The sequence below is a fragment of the Chelon labrosus genome, assembly GCF_963514085.1.
Source record: "Chelon labrosus genome assembly, chromosome: 21".
NCBI lineage: Eukaryota > Metazoa > Chordata > Actinopteri > Mugiliformes > Mugilidae > Chelon > Chelon labrosus.
The window spans coordinates 22,567,634-22,584,644 of record NC_140354.1 but is presented as its reverse complement, the minus strand read 5'-3'; the positions used below and the strand labels follow the sequence as shown (position 1 = coordinate 22,584,644).

Here is a 17,011-nt window from a genome sequence, read left to right as displayed (position 1 = left end):
AATAAATTAAAAAAAAAAACTAAAAATCATAATTTTATTTTTAGGATTTTTTGAATAAATCCAGATTTGTGTTCAGAATTAATCAAAATTCACAGAATTAAGTCAAAATTCTTCTTTTATTAATTTATTTTTTCAGAATTATGCATCCCTTGCCACGCATAATTCTGTAAATACAGTCTTTAAGGTTTTAAGAATAAATTCAACTTCTCAAAAATCACAAGTCAGAATTCTTGAAAATTTAGAGAAACATTTTTTTAGATTTTGAGAATAAATTCAGAATTCTGTCATTTTGTTGCCTCAAAATTCTGAAATATTAATTCTATAATTATCTTTTACAGTGGCCGTAAACCTCCATACTTGTGTAAACTCAAATACATGTATTGAAATTATGGAATAAACAGCCAATAAAAACACTTCAGCCTCTGCAACAGATAAAACTTCATTTTTTGTTTTACCAGAATAAATTCTTTACAGTAGAGGAGCAGCAACACTTCAGTTTTAGCCTCATTCCAGTTAATGAAGCGTGACGTTAAAGGTTTTACAGTATTAACACTTTCATTTGCTCTGTAAACCTCATAAACCAACACTCCTGAGCTCTGAGTCTTTACTGATAGGACATCTCTGGGAGTAAGACCACTCTAAGCCTTTCTTACCCAATCAGCGTCTCCAGCTTTTCTCTCAGCGTCTATTCTCCACAGTCTGTCTTCTGGTTTGGTCCACGTCCCGTTTGAGCTTCTTGATCGTCACTCATCTTTGGGTTTTTGCTCTTTGCGAGCGCGAGAGGCCATGAGTTTGAAGAAGAGCCCGGGCCACAGCGTTCGGAGGTAGACGGCCGCGGTGGGCTGAGGTCCCGCCAGAACCACGTCTTTGCTCCGGTGACGGACGGCCTGTAGCACCGCCTCTGCCACGCTCCTGGGATCCCGACCCGCCGCTGTGGTTTTATCCAGAACTGAAACACAGTTAATAAAAACTGATTTATCATGCTTATTCTATTTAACATGTAGTGATGCTGAAGCTCGTTCATCGCGCGTCGCTGCCTCACCTCCGTACTTGGAGCCGTCTCCTGTGACGGCGTTGACCGACAGGTTGGTTCGGATGTACCCGGGACTGATCACCGTCACCGGGATCCCGTAGCGCTCCATCTCGGCCCGTAAGCAGTCGAAGTAGGCCTGGGTGGCGTGCTTAGAGGCAGCGTCTGAGAACAGAGTGGACGAACAAGAGTCATGCTTCAGTTTTAACGTGAAACTTGTTCGTTTGCTTTGGTGAAACATGTTGACGTACAAGCTGATCTGTAAGGAAGGGCTATCTTGCCCTGGACGCTGCTGATGACCACAATGTGGCCGCTGCGCTGGCGAACCATGGAGGGCAGGAGAGCTATGGAGGGAAAGGAAGAGAAAAATATACTGTCCATAAAAACCACCTGACTCTTTACCCCGACTTCCTGCTCAGGTCTGGAGAGTTCAACAGCTCACCACTAACCTTGAGTGAGAGCAACGGGCCCAAAGTAATTTGTTTCCATGACGTCCCGCTGGACTGAGATGTGGGTGTCCAGTATGTTGCCGCGGTAACTGATTCCAGCATTGTTAACGAGGACGTCCACGTGCCCGTAACACTTCAGGATCTCCTCCGCCGCCCCGTCCACCGAGGTCGTGTCGGCCAGGTCGAAGGTGACGGCGCGGGGAGGGAAGGTCTGGTAGAGGGAGGAACAACGCAGAGCAGTCACCTGACTCACCTCCACACACAGAGTATTTAATGAGGGAGGTCACAGTTGGAGGTTAAAGGAGGTCAGCCTGCTCTCGTGACTCTTTTGGGGACGTTATAAAAGTAAAACAGAGCGTATGAGTGCGGGATAAAATGTAAAACCTGTCGCTGTGTGTCTGATGAACTGGCCGTGAGCTCCTGGACCACCTGCTGCAGGCGGCCCGCGTCCCGACCACACAGCACGAGCCGCGCACCTGCGGCGTGGAAGACCCGTGCACACTCTGCAACACAAGAAGCACACCTGTCGTTATAGGCGACTATCAATTAGTGGCCTGTCAGCTGAAATCAGACGCTCGGCGCATCAGTGTGACGTGGTTTGACCGTGGCCGACCTTTCCCGAGTCCAGAGCTGGCTCCGGTGATGACCACCACGGCGCCTCGCACAGAAGCCCCTCGCCTGAGACGGGCAAGCATCCGGAACAGCAGCAAGACCCCGACACTCGTTAAAATCAGTGGAAGGACGACTCCTCCTCCTCCTCCGAGTCCGCCCATGACTCGCTCCATAAAACGACAATCAACCTCCTCGGTCCAAACCTGCAGCCGCGTACGGAAACAAATAGTAATGAGGATGAGTTGGAATATTACAGCTTTGTTTTGGCACCAAGCTACAGGTGACTCCTGTCCTCCACTAATAATAAACACATAGAGCTAATTGACATGATACAGCTATTAAAATGTCAGCTTCCTACCATCATTAAGACACGACTCTTCATTATTTGTGTTCATATTCAGACTAAATCATATATATCTTTGTGTTTTTATGTGTTTTAGATTTTTATGTGTGTTTAATCAGGTATTTCTTAGAGGCTAAACGTGGCTACCCTCCTCATAATTTATTTATAAATTTTTTCAGGGAAGTTCTGAAAGTAGTTTTAATAAAAACCATGGCAACTGAAATTTAATGAGTTTTTTCTCTATTATTATTATTATTATTATTATTTAGTTCTGAGAATAAATTCTGAATATTGTTTTATTCTCAGAATTAAGAGCATAGTCAAAAATGTTTTAAATAAATAAAATGTTTCTCAAAAAAATATTTTTTTTAGATTTTTATTCTGACTTTATTCAAATTTTTAAAATAAATGCAGAATAATGATGTTAGTGATAATGTATTTTCTTAAACATCAAGATAATTTTAATATTTCTCTTTAAACAGTAGGTAATAATTTCGTTTGTTTTTTTTTTTCTAGAATATTCTAATTTAAAAAGGATTTATATCATTAAAACTGCACTAGTTGCTGATTAATCCCCAACATTAAGGACATATTCTATCTTCTTCTATATTTGTGAGCTTCATAAATAATTATCTAATTATTTAACACGTTTAGTCAGATGTGTGGTTTGTTTATCACCTGATACCTGATACAGAGCACCTGTACTTAAAATATGCTACATGCTACACAGGCAGTTAGCACTAGCTTGCTCCGACCCCAAGAAGGCTAATAGCGTAAATGGCTAGCGGCGCTAATGCTAACACTAGCCAGCTTACGTGTTAATTAGCAGGATGATAAAGAAAGAACTATCACACCGAAGTTAGTTTATTAGAGTTAATTCACAGGGCTCACCTGAGTAGTTCACCTGGTGTACAGCAGCAGCAGCAAGAGGAGTGTTGGTGATAGGAACACTTCCGGTAAAAAGCGGAAGTAAATGATGGAGCGGTTTGTGGCCGCTAGGGATTGTGGGTACTGAAGTGTCGGTGAGGCAGTATTCCTATTTTACACTTTTATGTCTTTTTCAGACCAAATAAAAAGCATCCAGATTTTTTATTTTTTTAAAGATACAAGTTGAACAGCAGTTTTATATTAATATAAGATTATAGACGTATAAATAAAGTATTAATTAGCTTTTAGCATGGCAGCACTGTGTATGGTGAGTGGGTCTGTGCCAACCAGAGCTCTGTGTCAGCTGATAAATAATTAGCCATCTCTGGCCACAAATCAGCAAACTAATGAGGTTTATGTGGACATTCCTCTGAGTGAAGCCACCATCTGTGCATTTTATTCGCACTCATCCCACGAGAAGTCGTGCAGGATCCAATATGTGCAATTTATTTTTATTTATTTTTTTAAATCATTTTAACATGAGTGAAATGCAAAAGCTGCATAACACACCCAGACACGACGACAAGCCTGAGCCTGCAAACAGCAACGTCTGGACACAACTAATAGAAACAAACGCACTAGTGACCTCAGGACAAGTATGGACGTCAAATATTTTCAGTGGAAACTGTTTTGTGGGTTCCCTGATTGTGTCAGAAATTCCTGATAGAAGTTGTAATGAGGGCAAGGCTTCATTTTTTCAAAACAATAGGAACTCAAACAATCTAGTTTTCTATTCAAGGTCACAGAGTATTCTACTAATTCACATCTGAGTTCCACTTTATTATCTAGCCGCTGCAAGCCTTCGTATTATTGCTTCTCATTTATACTCTGGAGTGTCAAACAGTTTATATTTCGGCTTTGGTTTAATGTTAATACACTAAACATGATCAGAAGAATCAGAAGAAACTGAAACACTCAAAAGTTGTCATTGTTTTTTCAGAAGACGACTTCTTTGTCTCTCACAGTTTCATTCTCGCACCAGAAAATCCACATGAACAAGACACAATGTCAAGTAAGTTGGAGCTATTTTCCGAACATCATGTAGAATCCATTTAATGAAAACAAAAGCAAAGTAACATACAGAAAGTTGATTTTGAAATATCCTAATGTTTAATGAAAGGGTGGTGTACTGATCAGCAAGAAAGGGGTACAGTAAAACTACGAGGGGAAAAAGGGGGGGGGAGAGAGAGAGAGAGAGCACAAAACATGTCTGTCCACTTCAACTCCAATACGACTCGGTCCAGACCAGAGGGAGCTGTCTGCCGCGGCCTTTGTGCACGAGCTTGTCGAGTGTCGAGGATGCAGGGGAGGAGGCGCGAGAGAACTACAGGGATGAGTGTGCTGTCTGTCGTCACTTAGAAGTAAAGGAAATATATGGGAAAAAACAATTCCTTCTAGTTTTAACTATATCCCTCTGATCAAAGTTCAAAAATGGAGGCACCCACCACGCGTGGCGCTCCCTGCTGGGCCTGATCCACTTTTCTTACATCTCAGGGTGGGTTGGTTCCGTTTTTTTTGTTTGTTTTTTCCTTTTTTCTGTTGTTTTTTAAATTTTTTTTAAATCCTCTTCAGTGTGCACTCATACCGCATAGAGTTCATAGATCTTCTTGACGCAATACGCCAGGGCAGCCAGTGCTATCGTGTTATGGAGTCTCTTTCTGTGGACGTCATCTCTGCGTACCAGTACGACGGGCGTCGAGGAGGTCAGTGTGTGCAGGGGCAGCCGCGAGAGTTTTTGGCTGTCGTATTCCACCTGGTACTTGCAGCAGGGGTCAAACTGCCATGAAATGCCGTAGAGGGCGGAGCAGGCCACGCTGAGGGCGCCGGCGGGCAACGCCACGTAGCGCGAGTACTCGGCGGGCAGCGAAAGCGGCGTCAGGAGGCAGGCGGCGCCTGACAACACGGCCGTCTTGTGCAGGCAGTTGCCCACGGTAATCCAACGGGCGGTCTCGTCGCCGATCCGCGTGGGCTCGATGACAATGTATTTGTACTGGGCCTCCAGCGCCTGCTCCAACTCGTACTCAAACTGGTCCTGCGCATTCTCCCCGTTGTAGATCTCGTGCACGATGTAGCAGTCTGACGCCGCCATCACTCCCCTGCGGAGAAAGAGGAGAACAGGGAGATAACAGGCTTAGTAAATGTAACCTACCAAACCCCCAACCCCCCAAAACAACACTACACACAGCTAGTTCAGCTCCACAGACGGCGTTTTACTGGCTCAGGTATGTAGCCTGTGCTGGTGTGAGCCATTCATACTTGTGCGCTCGCCAGTCGGGCTCGCTCTGTAACAACGCCACCCAAACTTGAGTCGGCGCCGTGTCTGTTTTGCCGGTCGGGTTCATTTTCTTCACTTTCAACGATGTTTGTATCTCTGAACCTCCTCAGTTAACCTCTCCTCCATGTGTTCCACCTTTATCGATCCAAAAACAATCAATTCGATAATTGTGGAGACGGAGAAGCAGCCAGAAACACTAAAGCGGGAAACACGCTGCTAGCAAGCAGACCAATCGCAGCTCTTACGGTCTTGGTAAGTTACATTTCTGGGGGTGGTGCACGTCAGTTAGGGCGTTGTCGCCGTAGCCTCTGCGTCACTTTAACGCAGAAGTCCAAGCCGCCTATGAGCTGTACACACTGGGATCACCCAGCTGGGGACATGTTGTACCTGAACGCAGCACATTTAACTGGCAACCTGTTCATGGCAGAAAGTTAGAGGAGAATTTAAAACATTCATCAGCTTTTAGTTAAAATGTCCGGACTATGCAACTAGTTCATTCCTATTTCATTACTAAGTCAATAAGTATTGTTAACCCTTGAATTTGGCTTCTGTCGACCGTGCAACTTCTGTCCTCCCGGGTCAAACTGACCTGATCTGTTTGACTATTTATGAAGTTAAAAATAACACAATTCATGCGCAGTAGACCACTTTTATATAAAATTATGCAAAATAAAAGACACTGAAAAAATATATTTTTTTTTTTTTTACGAGATATTTGTGTGGATCAGTGCAAACGCTCCGAGGCCTTCCAGTGAACCTTGATGGCAAACAAAACACAGACAACGAGCTAGTTCGGCTCCAAAGACATTGTTTCAGTGCCTCAGGTGAATCTGAATTAGTTTTAGACACAGGTGAGCCCCGCTTTAGGGTCACCCAGCTGGGGACATGTTGTACCTGAACGCAGCATATTAGCTAACAGGCAACGTGTGCATGGCAGAAAGTTGGAGGACTGGCCAGCTAAGTTTGGGGACCGTTTCACTTCCAGAGCAAACACAGCGGACAACACTCTTAGCTTAGCCGCAAATGTGCATCAGTCAAGCCGCTGCATGGCACAGAAGCGCCCGTAGCGGCTCGCGCTAAAAAATGCACTTTCCCCCAACACTGAATTGGCGGCTGTGAAACAACCAAAACATCACATGAGCTGATAGTTTGTTTCCTTGCTAACGTTAGCTAGCCGTGCATGCTAGCCAGCTAACGTTAGCTAACCGTGGGGGTAAAATTCCGACTTCTCCGCGCGCAACGTTCAACTCTGAATCCCAAACGTTGCGCTTGTACGCGGGCCCGACGAGGGGCGACGCCGACGAAACGGTGTCTCACGTTAAAACATTTTCGTTTAAAGGCCAAGATGTGGAGTAACTGACCTCTCCCTGCTTACTGGGACACCGCGCCTCCTTCCCAGCGACGCCATGTTGGAGATGCAACTGTGATTGCGGTTGACGTATGACGACGCCCGGCATTCTGGGTAATGTAGTGTGTTGGGCGTAGTAGAAGCGTCAGTTGGATTCGAACGAGCACTACATCCCCCATAATGCAACGCGAAAACTTTACGTGTTTGGTAACGGCACAGAGAAGTTTGAGAGGTCAAAACATTTTATCAATAAATCTCACAAGAATCAATGAATTTGTTTAAATAGTAATAATAAATATACAAAAAAATAAACAAAAAATATACAAAAGAGCCATTTAGATAATTATATCGGTGGAAATAGATTATATTCGTTTTTAAATAACCGCTTTGTATAAAATATTAAATATACATTTGGATTTACATAATTGAATGTTGTGTAGAATACCTGGATCCTCACCCATATTGTGCCCTCGCGTGCTCTGTCTGAATCCGCAGGTAGCTTCCTGTCCGCGTGCTGCCGTGTATGAAGCAGCTCTAATGGCCACGGACGGGAACGTGGAGCGACTGGAACCAAAGCGACAGGAACAACAGCTGTTTCTCCATGTGTGGCTGATCAATACATATCAGATCAGACTGGCAATGTTGGTTTATTTCTAAGGTACAATGAAAATGTTGATAGAGTCGCCAAAGCGTGCAAAAAATAAATAAATAAATAAAAATAAATAGTAAATAAATAAATTAACTCAACAGCTGAATATTTATTATCCCATCATTTAGTCATTTATAACAAAAAAGCAACCGAAAAACAAAATAATTTATTATTATTATTATATTATGCATATATCCAGGACAATACATCTTATGTAAACAGAATATATTATATATAATTATATATAAACAGAATTTATATATCTTCTATATTTTAACACATATTCTTCTTTATTCTCTTATTTGGACACAGTATATAATGTCCATTACAACTGTAATACTTGTATAATATGTATTGTATATTTAAATCTGTATATTGTATTTGCCCTATATTTTTATATTTCATATCCTTGTATATTGAATAGATACGTTATATTATCTTATTTATTGTTATTTGTGCCTCTTTTGTGATTTCTTTGATGATTCTCAGTTGATCTATTTAATTATTTATACTTATTAATGGAGCATTAGCTTCTGCATTATTAGTGGCAGACCATGATTCTCTGTGTAACAGAATCCAGCGTTCTGGTTTCTGGCTTGTTTTGCAGGAATTGGTGGATTATCTCCAAACAGTCCCTATGAATATTATCTTTGTGCTTATTTACACTGATCAGCGCCATAATCATGGTGTGTAATTAATGTCTTTCTTCGAGCTGCCACTTGATGGCGCCAAAGCAATCCACAACCAATAAAAACACAAACGAACAACAAAGTTAAACTATGCGCCGAATAAAGTTTGGATTTTCTTTGATTACGATATTCATCAAGTCTTGGATTAAGTTACGGTATGAAACCTTTTGATGTGATGCTGTTCACTGCAGCATGTAAATATATATATGTATTTATTACAGAGGTACAACATCTTTAATGCAATAAAACCCTGTAATTACAAACAAGTCCCAGCAGGAAAATACAATCATTTTAAACAGTTTCAGCTGTTTCACTGTAAAAACCAAGACAACCATTTGATGAGTATTATATTTATTTATTTAGTCATTGACAACAAGAACAAAGACGCCTCAAGCACAAAACCATGTAACAAGGATTAGGACAGTTTGACACGTTTGTTAGAGCCACTTGCTCAAAACTTAAAGGTCCCACATTATGAAAAATTGTTTGTCTTGATTGTCTTGTTGTTTTTAAAAAGACAGAGGTGTACAATAAAAGCTGTGAAAGTAGGAAGTTGTTTGGTGCCACCGGCCAGTAAGAAGTTTATAACATTTCTGCATCAAAAGTGGAAAACCAACAGTTGAGATACAGGCTGCATTTCCAATAGTTTGCATAACTCCGCCACCTCCCCGTCCACTTCTGTAGAGCTGCTTCTGCTAACTCTATCTAAATGTCTGAATCATGCTAAATGTTATTCTGTTGGTTTCAAGAGCGTCATGCACTTCTGGCATCTGAAAAACCGAAGACCCAGCGTGGATTCCATCTATTTCTGACAGCTCGGAAATGTCGCTTCGGAAATAGGTAAAATCCTCTTATGTTTGGTGGTAGCACGCTGCTAAAGTGGCTAACATCAGCTGTGCCCAAAGATTAGAGCCTTCATAAGATGAAGAAACCCAATTCAAAAGATGGCTTTGTGAATCTGTTTCCCTCTTTCCAGCGCTGCATTTATATTTAACGTATTTTAAGAGAACAAAATCCCCAATAACAATCCTCATTCACATATCTCTGTGTTTCTGAGGCCTGGTACAGATACATGTCAAGCAGCAAGTCACTTCTACGCTGATGTTCTGCACTGCTAAAATCCTGATTTAATAAAAATCAACTAACAGCGTAACGGAAAGGCGTAGTAGCCCCAATCCAGAAAGGTGCGGCTAGAAGCAGCTGCTCCAGCCAGTTTTCAGCAGGGCTAAAACTAGAGTTACACAGTCTCGACAGCATGAACTGAAAGTTTAAAGACACATCCTGGAGCGTGGGAGACCTACAGTACATTAGCTTGTTTAAAAAAAATAAGGACTGTAACATAGAAACCCTCAAACACACATACAAAAAAATAAAATATGAAAGAATATTTTGAATTCCTTGGCGTGTTAGGCGTGTGCAACCCAGCGAAAAACTTTTACAAACGGGTGTACTGTGATTACATCTGACCTGCACTGTCATACCCTTGGTGTTGAGCGACCTGAGGCGTTATTTATTTATTTATTTTTTCTCAACACGTAAGATTGTCAACTGCGAAACCTCCTGAGGCCAAACTACGAAGCAGAAATTGGGGTCAGTGAGGTAACTGTGGGCGTGACCCTCAGTTTTCAGTGTTGCGTCCTACTACAGTATGTCGGCGTGGTAAATTTACCGTTAACAGACAAATCAAATCACTTGGAAAATGGCGTCAAAAGCTTTTAGGAGATCTCGTGGATCCTGCTGGCTGCAAGAAATTTAAAATGCACCCTTCTATATGGAAATACGCTGCTTTATTTGTTCTTTACTCGCTCCAAGATGACGACGCTGTAGCTGCAAAAAGAAAAGAAGTTTCTCCTCTTTTCTTTCCCGATTTAGCGGTGTTGTTTTTAGCCCGTTATATTTTTTATCGTTTGTCATCCCTCTCTTGAATCCCCCGATGGCTACAGTCATAGAACCTGGGTCGTCTTAATAACCACCTGTATGTCTGTGAAGGTTCTCAGTCTCCTGCGTCGTGGTGGATTCAAAGAAAACAAGCTAAAACAAAGGCAACTGGACTTGTTGGGTTTCAGCTCGCTCTACCGGTCTTTTAAAACTGAAGAAGCCTCGGCTTCAAGAAACCCCACGAGTCCAGCTGCGTTTGTTTTAGCTTTGTTTTTGGGAATAACCAACGTTATGGCACCACTTAGTTATACTATGATCGTTAGGGTTATTGAAGAAGAAGAGTATTTCTTTCATAGTTCAGGCCTCTGGAGTGACAAAATCTTTCCCTTGTGATGAACTTTAACATTCTGACATTAGTTAAAGAAGCCGAAAAGGGAAAAGCATGGATAGAAAAGCGCTAGGCTTCAGCCACCCAGTGTAATTTTCCTGAGTGAGAGAACAAAGGACTGTGCGACCCTGTGTTATGTTAAATGCCCTGAATGTAACAGTGCTCCACACTGCTGCTCTACACAGTGACAGATTTCAGACCCGATTTATTAAACCGTTTACAAATCCCTGCACCTTTGACCCATTAATGAATTAATTCATGGTTACTGGGAATAATTAAGTAAATGGAGATATTTACCCTCCAAATCTTTTTCCAATTACCTAGAAAATGACTGGATGCTTTGAAGACCACTACTTGCTTTCCTGTCTTAAGAAATGTCCCCATGTGTGCAGCTAAGTTTGGGAAAAAAAGACAATAATCAAAGAGGTTAAAATACAAAAGTCAGTATTATTCAGTGGAGCGTCACTGCTCCACAGCAGGATTGGTCGTCTCGTAGCGCTGCTCACAACCACCAAGTCGAAAAGAGGACAGAAATAAGATCAGACTCACATCTGCGTTCATACGCCTGGAAGTTTCCGTCTGAGGTAACAGGCTTCACCTTTGGTTGTTTGAACAAGTCGCGACCGGCTGATTCGCTTCCTGTTTGTGTTACGGAGACGCTGTGAGTGACCGGCCGATCCGGCGACACAGGCGTCTTCGGTGCGAGATCAGCGTCTCTGGTTTAACGATGCCTGGAAAAGTCTTTTTTTTTTTTTATTGTGTTTCATCCACAGCATGCTGTTGCACAGTGTTTCTCTCCAGGGAGTCTCTTTCTCCGTCCCGTCACTGATAAATGTGCTCGAAGTACTGAGGCTGAGGGTTCTCTTTGACGTACTTCTGGATGTACCAGCAGGTCAAGTGAGCTTTGAGGTCCTCCTCCACCACGAAGTCCATGGCTGCCTGCCGTCACAAAAGATCGCACAATTACCCCCACAGGCATTTCACAGGACAGCTTTTAATACAAAAACAGGAAATACATCAAAGTTAGGAAGTCAGAAAGCCAAGAAAGGCAGAAAGTCCTCATCTTTAATGTTTGGCTTCAAAAAAAGACTTAAAATCACGTATTTGTAGCAGCACAATTCTCATAAATTAGCCCTTTACTTGACTAAAACTAACGATTGTACCTTGGCCAGGTGTTTGGCAATGCCTCTCCCTCTGTAGGCGTCAGGAACTTCGGTGTGCTGCAAGTCCACCGTCTTCTTTCCGACGTAGTCGTACAGAAGAACTGCGCGGTCGTGAGATCCTGAGGGCAGACACATGTTGTAGTTTTTCTACAGACGATCAAAGAGCAGCAGCAGAGTGAAGTCTAGATAAAACCCTGCGACACAGCCTGCTCCAGTAAGATCAGATCAAAGGTTTCTGGAGAGGAGGCTAACGTCGCTGGGGGGGGGGGAGAGAAGCGGGAGGAGCTGATAAGGTCTTGATTCAGGGAACAACAGCCTCCAGCGTTTTGGGCTGCAAGCTGTTGAATCATTAAAAGAAACTGAGCAGTATGTAGTCGCACGTGAATGCACACGAAACAGGAGTATTTTAGCTTGTAGAGCAGTGAAAATCCCACAAATCTGGAAATGCTGGACGTGTAAAGCTGGTGAATGTCACGGCTGTAAACTAATTCCACTCCACGGCGCTTTGATGACCTGTACGACTACGTAAAGCCACACCCAAGCAATGTGAACGCTCCAGGCTAGTTTCATCCAGCACAGATGTTGAACTTTAAAATGTTTTCAAGTGTGTGTGACTCAAACCAGGCACCGACACCCACAACAAAAGGCCAAAACAAATGGCTTTCACGAAGACGAGCTGGTCCAACGTCTGTGGTTCAGATTCTACATAACAACAAAAGATTATGTTTGTTTCAAGTAGTGGCTGCGAACGGGTCTTTGTCTAAACCAAGACAAGTTGATTTTATCACAGTTAATTGAGATTGTTGTGATGTAAATAAAGAAGACACTTCTACTAGGGTGCATCTAAAACATGTAGACCAGGAAGTAAAGCAGCCCCCCCTCCACATAATGGATGGTTTTTTTAGGGATAACACAAAGTTATGATTGATCTTAACAAAGAAAACTTAAGAGATGTCTGATTGGGAGTGTGTCTTGTTGAAATGTGCTGCCAGGAGTGGAACAAAGAAAATGTTTCAGCTGGTGAAGTCAAGGAAGTCATCAGCTCTGACGGAATATTTTCGCCTCCGACTCAAATTAAAGTTAAATTAAACAGTTGTCATTAGGTTGACGTGAACACAATGACGCCTCTGTTTCTGAAATGGCAGCTGGAGTTAAGGAAGAAGGAAATGTCAGCGTTAAAAGGAAGCTAATGTTAAACCTCCGAGCTACCGTTAGCCAGCTAGCTCGCTAACGTCCAGCCGTTGAGCTTACCGTTGAGCCTTATAACAAACTGCCGCCGCTGCCTGTCGTGTTCCACTTGTATCTGGGAGCTGCTGGCATCGAAGGCGTTAGCTTGGGCGGCTTGTGCCATAGTGGCGCTGCTTAAAAGTTGACACGGACAACTACGCTAACTGTGCCAGCGCTGCTAGCCCGAGGTGGCTATTATGGAAAACGATGCAAAACACGGAATCAGCTGTGAGGTCACGTGGCGGGGCAGCCAATCAGCGCAGAGACGGGGGGGAAAATACCGGAAACAATATTCTTCTTCGTGCTGCATTCACATCCCGTGGAATAATACACAATCGGTGTTACATTTTAAGCTAATTTTAGATTAATTAGATTTATTTATACAAAATAAACCAACGTAAGAACTGATTACACAAACACAAGCAACAATATAAAAAATTGCGTGTTACTTTAACTGTGTTATCGCAGTTTAATACTCCCATTTAACTAATGCTAATTTAGTTAAATAATCAATTAGAGAGAGAGTTTTAAAGATGAACTAATCTACTAATATGACAATAGCTACTTATCTTGTGCCGCAGGGGTTGCTAACATATCAAACGTCTTACTTTTAGTGTGTTTAATTTTACATTTGTTGTTTGTTTGTGTTGTGTACCAAAAAGTAATTTCAAACTAAAAGGCATCTAATTGAAACAGGAAGTCACACGACATAAGATTAAAACAGGTTAAACACAAAATAAACACGACAAAATGACGATTAAATCAAGGTTATCTCTTATCTAGGGGTCAATTTATATATCAGAACTGTTGGGCAATGTTTAAATTATAAAATAGAAATTCCGACAGTGCATTTTTGAGGTTACTTGGAATTGTAAGCTACAATATGCAACGTTAACTTGTGTTACTAGTTAATTAGAGGGCAGGACAAAGATCTGTTCATGTCCTTGATGCCACCCAGTGACCGCTGGTCATAATGTTTTGGCTATATTCCAGTGTAAGTATAGCTGGATGCTCTTGACTTTGACCTTTTCCCTTATCCCGGACAACGTACTGTAGCTCCAAGCATCACAGCGGCACACAAACCTCTTCCCACCACGTTGAGGTGCAGAATCGTCTGGGCGACCTCCACGTACACATTCACAAAATTAGAGTTTAATCTTACCTTAGCTTTAGCCGCTCCTTTTTAAACCAAAGGTGGCTTTTATTCAGACAAGAAGGAGGTGATGGTTCAGGTCAGGTCAGCTGGAGCATCCGGGATACAGGGACAATCAGTGAGTCGTCACCATCCACTAATCTTCTAGTTTCTGAAGACGAATATCTTGACATCGACTAGATAAACATTTGGACTTTATTCAGTTTATTCTGTCAGTGCGTTCAAGTTCACTGTAATGAAGTGTAGTAATCCCGTTAAGCTGTCGGCCTAATCCTGCACAACTCTATTTGCTCAGTCTGGTTTCTGCTCGACCGAGAGGAGGCTCACGTCTTTTTAATCATTTTGCTCAGACTCCTGAAAATCATGTCCAAGAAGCAAAGGTAAGTCATCATTTACATACTTCACAGATTTAAATGAGGTAAACCAGTAAAGATAGCACAGCACTTCAGTTATTAGGCATGATTTAAGAGTGACTTTTTGACTTTGGCACTTTTAAATGAATGCCTTAAGTGAGTGAATTTGAATATAACCAGTTGTGAAAGTAAAGGATGCTGCCTGTCAATCTGTAGCAGGAGCAATGAGACGCCGGGGAGCACCAAGCCCAGCAAACCCACGCAGAAGAAAGCAGGAAAAGTAAGTGACATTTCACCAAAAGCATGTGAACACAACACAAGACCTTGTTTACAGTTTAAATTGCATCATAATGATAATAAATGATGAATAATGTTCCAGTTTTGCAGCTCACTGGCAGATATCTGATAATTCTAATGTCTAAACTATGTTCCTCACTCTGTGCACGAAAGTGTCAGACCGTATTAACCGTGATGTCCACTTAACAATTTCCTCTGAATGTTTTCTGCAAGATGTGCACAAGCTGGCTTCACTTTGATTTACACGGCCATTAAAGCTGAAGCAGTTTAAACCGGCGTGAATCGCCAAGTCAGGCCTCTTCATGCCTCCTCTAATTGATTCCTGCATCGGTGCCGGGGCGGCCGCAGATTCATTGCCTCTGCAGTCGGCGGCGGAGGTTGCATCTCCTCAGACTAGATTAGACCGCCTGCGTCTGATGTGTGATTAAGGTTGAATTGTGCATCCATGGTCGCAGCGTCGGTCAGATGGCACTTAAGCAAATTAAGAGCTCTTGTCGGGATTAAGAGGCTCTCTGGTGTCAAAGAGTCCCAGCTGGGAGGATGGGGATGAGCCCGAGGTGTGATGTTTGACATTTGATTATTAAAAGATGAATTTTCTGACTTGTTCTCACCTTTAAAGGATCTAGCAGCAGTGGCATTTGGCACCAGTACATCTAAAACCAGCTATGGAAGAAGCAACAGCCTCGGCGGCAGAGGTGGTGACTCGGCTGCAGCTGCTAGTAAAGCTGGGGGTAGTTTGAAAAGGGGCAGCCTCGGCCCCCAGCCCGCGAGACAAGCCCCCGGCCCGTCCAGATCTGCTCTCCGCCTCTGCAGCAGCCGGAGCTTTTCATCCCTGAGCACCACTTCTCTGTCCGTCGCTCCGTTCATGAGGAGCAGCCGCTCGCTCAGCAGACTCGACCAAAGATCCACCAGAGATGGTAATTATACTCATGAGGGTTTAAAAAAAGATGCACAAAGTATTTTTTTCAGATTATGTCACTGAAAAACCTGCTTTCTGTCTCTGCCACAGATTCAGAGCACAAGGTTGTGAGTAAGCAAGGGAATAAAGTACAAACCGCTGAGAAGAGAAGTCAGGATTTCGAAGAGCAGCTCAGGTTTGTTGTTCATTTTCTCAAGACTTTCAGAAACTAACTTCTGGCACTTCAATTTGTTCCATTTATATTCCACTAAAGACATAAAAAAGACCAGCGTCACGGCGATAATGCAGAGAAAATGAAGACGAGCAGCTCCTCTCAGCCTCCGGAGTCTTCCTCCTCTTTGGTTTCCACAAACGCATGCCATCATCCCAGCAACAAGGGAAAGAAACAGGTACTTCAAACATTATGATCCTAATTTGTGTGTAGTTTATTTTGTATATTTGAATCTTAATAAACTGTTTCTGCAGGTGAAATTCTGCAGGCGTCAGATGTCAAGAAGAATTAATGTCTGCACCAACAACTGTAGCTTGAAAATGAGAGTGGGCTCTATATTGATCCAGTTTAGAGCAGGAGCGATGCAGGGGATAGTGTTGCCTTAGAGGAAAAAGGTTCTGGGTTCAAATCTGGGGGACTGCTGAGGCCTCTCTCCAGCTGCTTCCAAAGACATCTCTTGTCTCTTCCCAAAAATCTTTTGGACAGTGTGTGCGTCCGAAAGATTAAAGAAGATTCAGAGACACATGGTTGTGCGTAAGCAAGTGAATAAAGCTGCTGGTCTGGAAGATTGCAATCATGTCTACAAATCTTGTGACCAGTACCGCTGTAGATAATTTGTTTAGTTCATGGAGAAGAGTAAAAACAAGTGGACTATTTCTCGGTTAACGATAATCTCTATGAACAGATATCTGCACGTGGTACTACTTCCAAGGACAGATCAGCATACAGGATAAAATGTTTTCTAGGTTAAAGGAAAAAGACACGTTCACGACTATCAGACACTGTATTTGTTCAGGGACAACAGAGCTGATGATAATGAACCATGTTTCTGTCTCCACAGACCAGAGACGGCATCTACACTCTTTGCGCAATGACCGCCGGGATGAAACACAACTGGGTCCACGCGGTGTTGAAGAATGTCCGTCCCGGTCTCATGCAAGGTGCCACGAGGTAGATGCTATTTTGTTTCTTTAAAACGCGCTGCATCATTGGTGTAGGTAGCCAGGTTGCAGTTTTCAGACCCACAGATGTTCCATCAGAACTGAAGCCTTGGATGAAACCTCATCAAGGAACCCTACAAGTCCAGTTGCCTTTGATTC

General features: G+C 42.7%; 3 protein-coding genes across 3 annotated transcripts; all 3 read right to left on the bottom strand.

Annotated features, from left to right (window-relative positions):
- Position 1: 1 nt before the first annotated feature.
- On the bottom strand, positions 2-3,385 carry dhrs7b (dehydrogenase/reductase (SDR family) member 7B). Its single transcript, XM_084570528.1, has 7 exons — positions 3,326-3,385; positions 2,093-2,294; positions 1,864-1,982; positions 1,480-1,690; positions 1,282-1,374; positions 1,043-1,195; positions 2-949 (listed from the first exon to the last, which is right to left on the bottom strand). Exons 2-7 carry the CDS (start codon positions 2,262-2,264, stop codon positions 744-746), a joined length of 954 nt encoding a protein of 317 aa, XP_084426654.1. The 5' UTR covers positions 2,265-2,294; positions 3,326-3,385; the 3' UTR covers positions 2-743.
- Positions 3,386-3,620: 235 nt separating this feature from the next.
- On the bottom strand, positions 3,621-7,050 carry tmem11 (transmembrane protein 11). The gene is made up of 2 exons (XM_084570533.1): positions 6,998-7,050; positions 3,621-5,457 (listed from the first exon to the last, which is right to left on the bottom strand). The coding sequence occupies exons 1-2, from the start codon at positions 7,042-7,044 to the stop codon at positions 4,941-4,943; spliced, it is 564 nt and encodes a 187-aa protein (XP_084426659.1). The 5' UTR covers positions 7,045-7,050; the 3' UTR covers positions 3,621-4,940.
- Positions 7,051-8,656: 1,606 nt separating this feature from the next.
- On the bottom strand, positions 8,657-13,181 carry natd1 (protein NATD1). The gene is made up of 3 exons (XM_084570538.1): positions 13,003-13,181; positions 11,752-11,870; positions 8,657-11,527 (listed from the first exon to the last, which is right to left on the bottom strand). Exons 1-3 carry the CDS (start codon positions 13,100-13,102, stop codon positions 11,411-11,413), a joined length of 336 nt encoding a protein of 111 aa, XP_084426664.1. The 5' UTR covers positions 13,103-13,181; the 3' UTR covers positions 8,657-11,410.
- Positions 13,182-17,011: the final 3,830 nt, after the last annotated feature.

What these genes read in the sequence shown, in the direction of transcription:
- dhrs7b (XM_084570528.1), bottom strand. Translation starts at nt 2,264, where the DNA reads ATGGAGCGAGTCATGGGCGGACTCGGAGGAGGAGGAGGAGTCGTCCTT. An exon ending in CAGCTCTGGACTCGGGAAAG is followed by an intron (nt 1,983 to 2,092) that starts GTCGGCCACGGT and finishes CTTGTGTTGCAG; the next exon opens with AGTGTGCACGGGTCTTCCAC. An exon ending in CATCAGACACACAGCGACAG is followed by an intron (nt 1,691 to 1,863) that starts GTTTTACATTTT and finishes TCCCTCTACCAG; the next exon opens with ACCTTCCCTCCCCGCGCCGT.
- tmem11 (XM_084570533.1), bottom strand. Translation starts at nt 7,044, where the DNA reads ATGGCGTCGCTGGGAAGGAGGCGCGGTGTCCCAGTAAGCAGGGAGAG. An exon ending in GTCCCAGTAAGCAGGGAGAG is followed by an intron (nt 5,458 to 6,997) that starts GTCAGTTACTCC and finishes CTTTCTCCGCAG; the next exon opens with GGGAGTGATGGCGGCGTCAG.
- natd1 (XM_084570538.1), bottom strand. Translation starts at nt 13,102, where the DNA reads ATGGCACAAGCCGCCCAAGCTAACGCCTTCGATGCCAGCAGCTCCCAG. An exon ending in GTTTGTTATAAGGCTCAACG is followed by an intron (nt 11,871 to 13,002) that starts GTAAGCTCAACG and finishes GTCTGCCCTCAG; the next exon opens with GATCTCACGACCGCGCAGTT. An exon ending in TTGCCAAACACCTGGCCAAG is followed by an intron (nt 11,528 to 11,751) that starts GTACAATCGTTA and finishes TTGTGACGGCAG; the next exon opens with GCAGCCATGGACTTCGTGGT.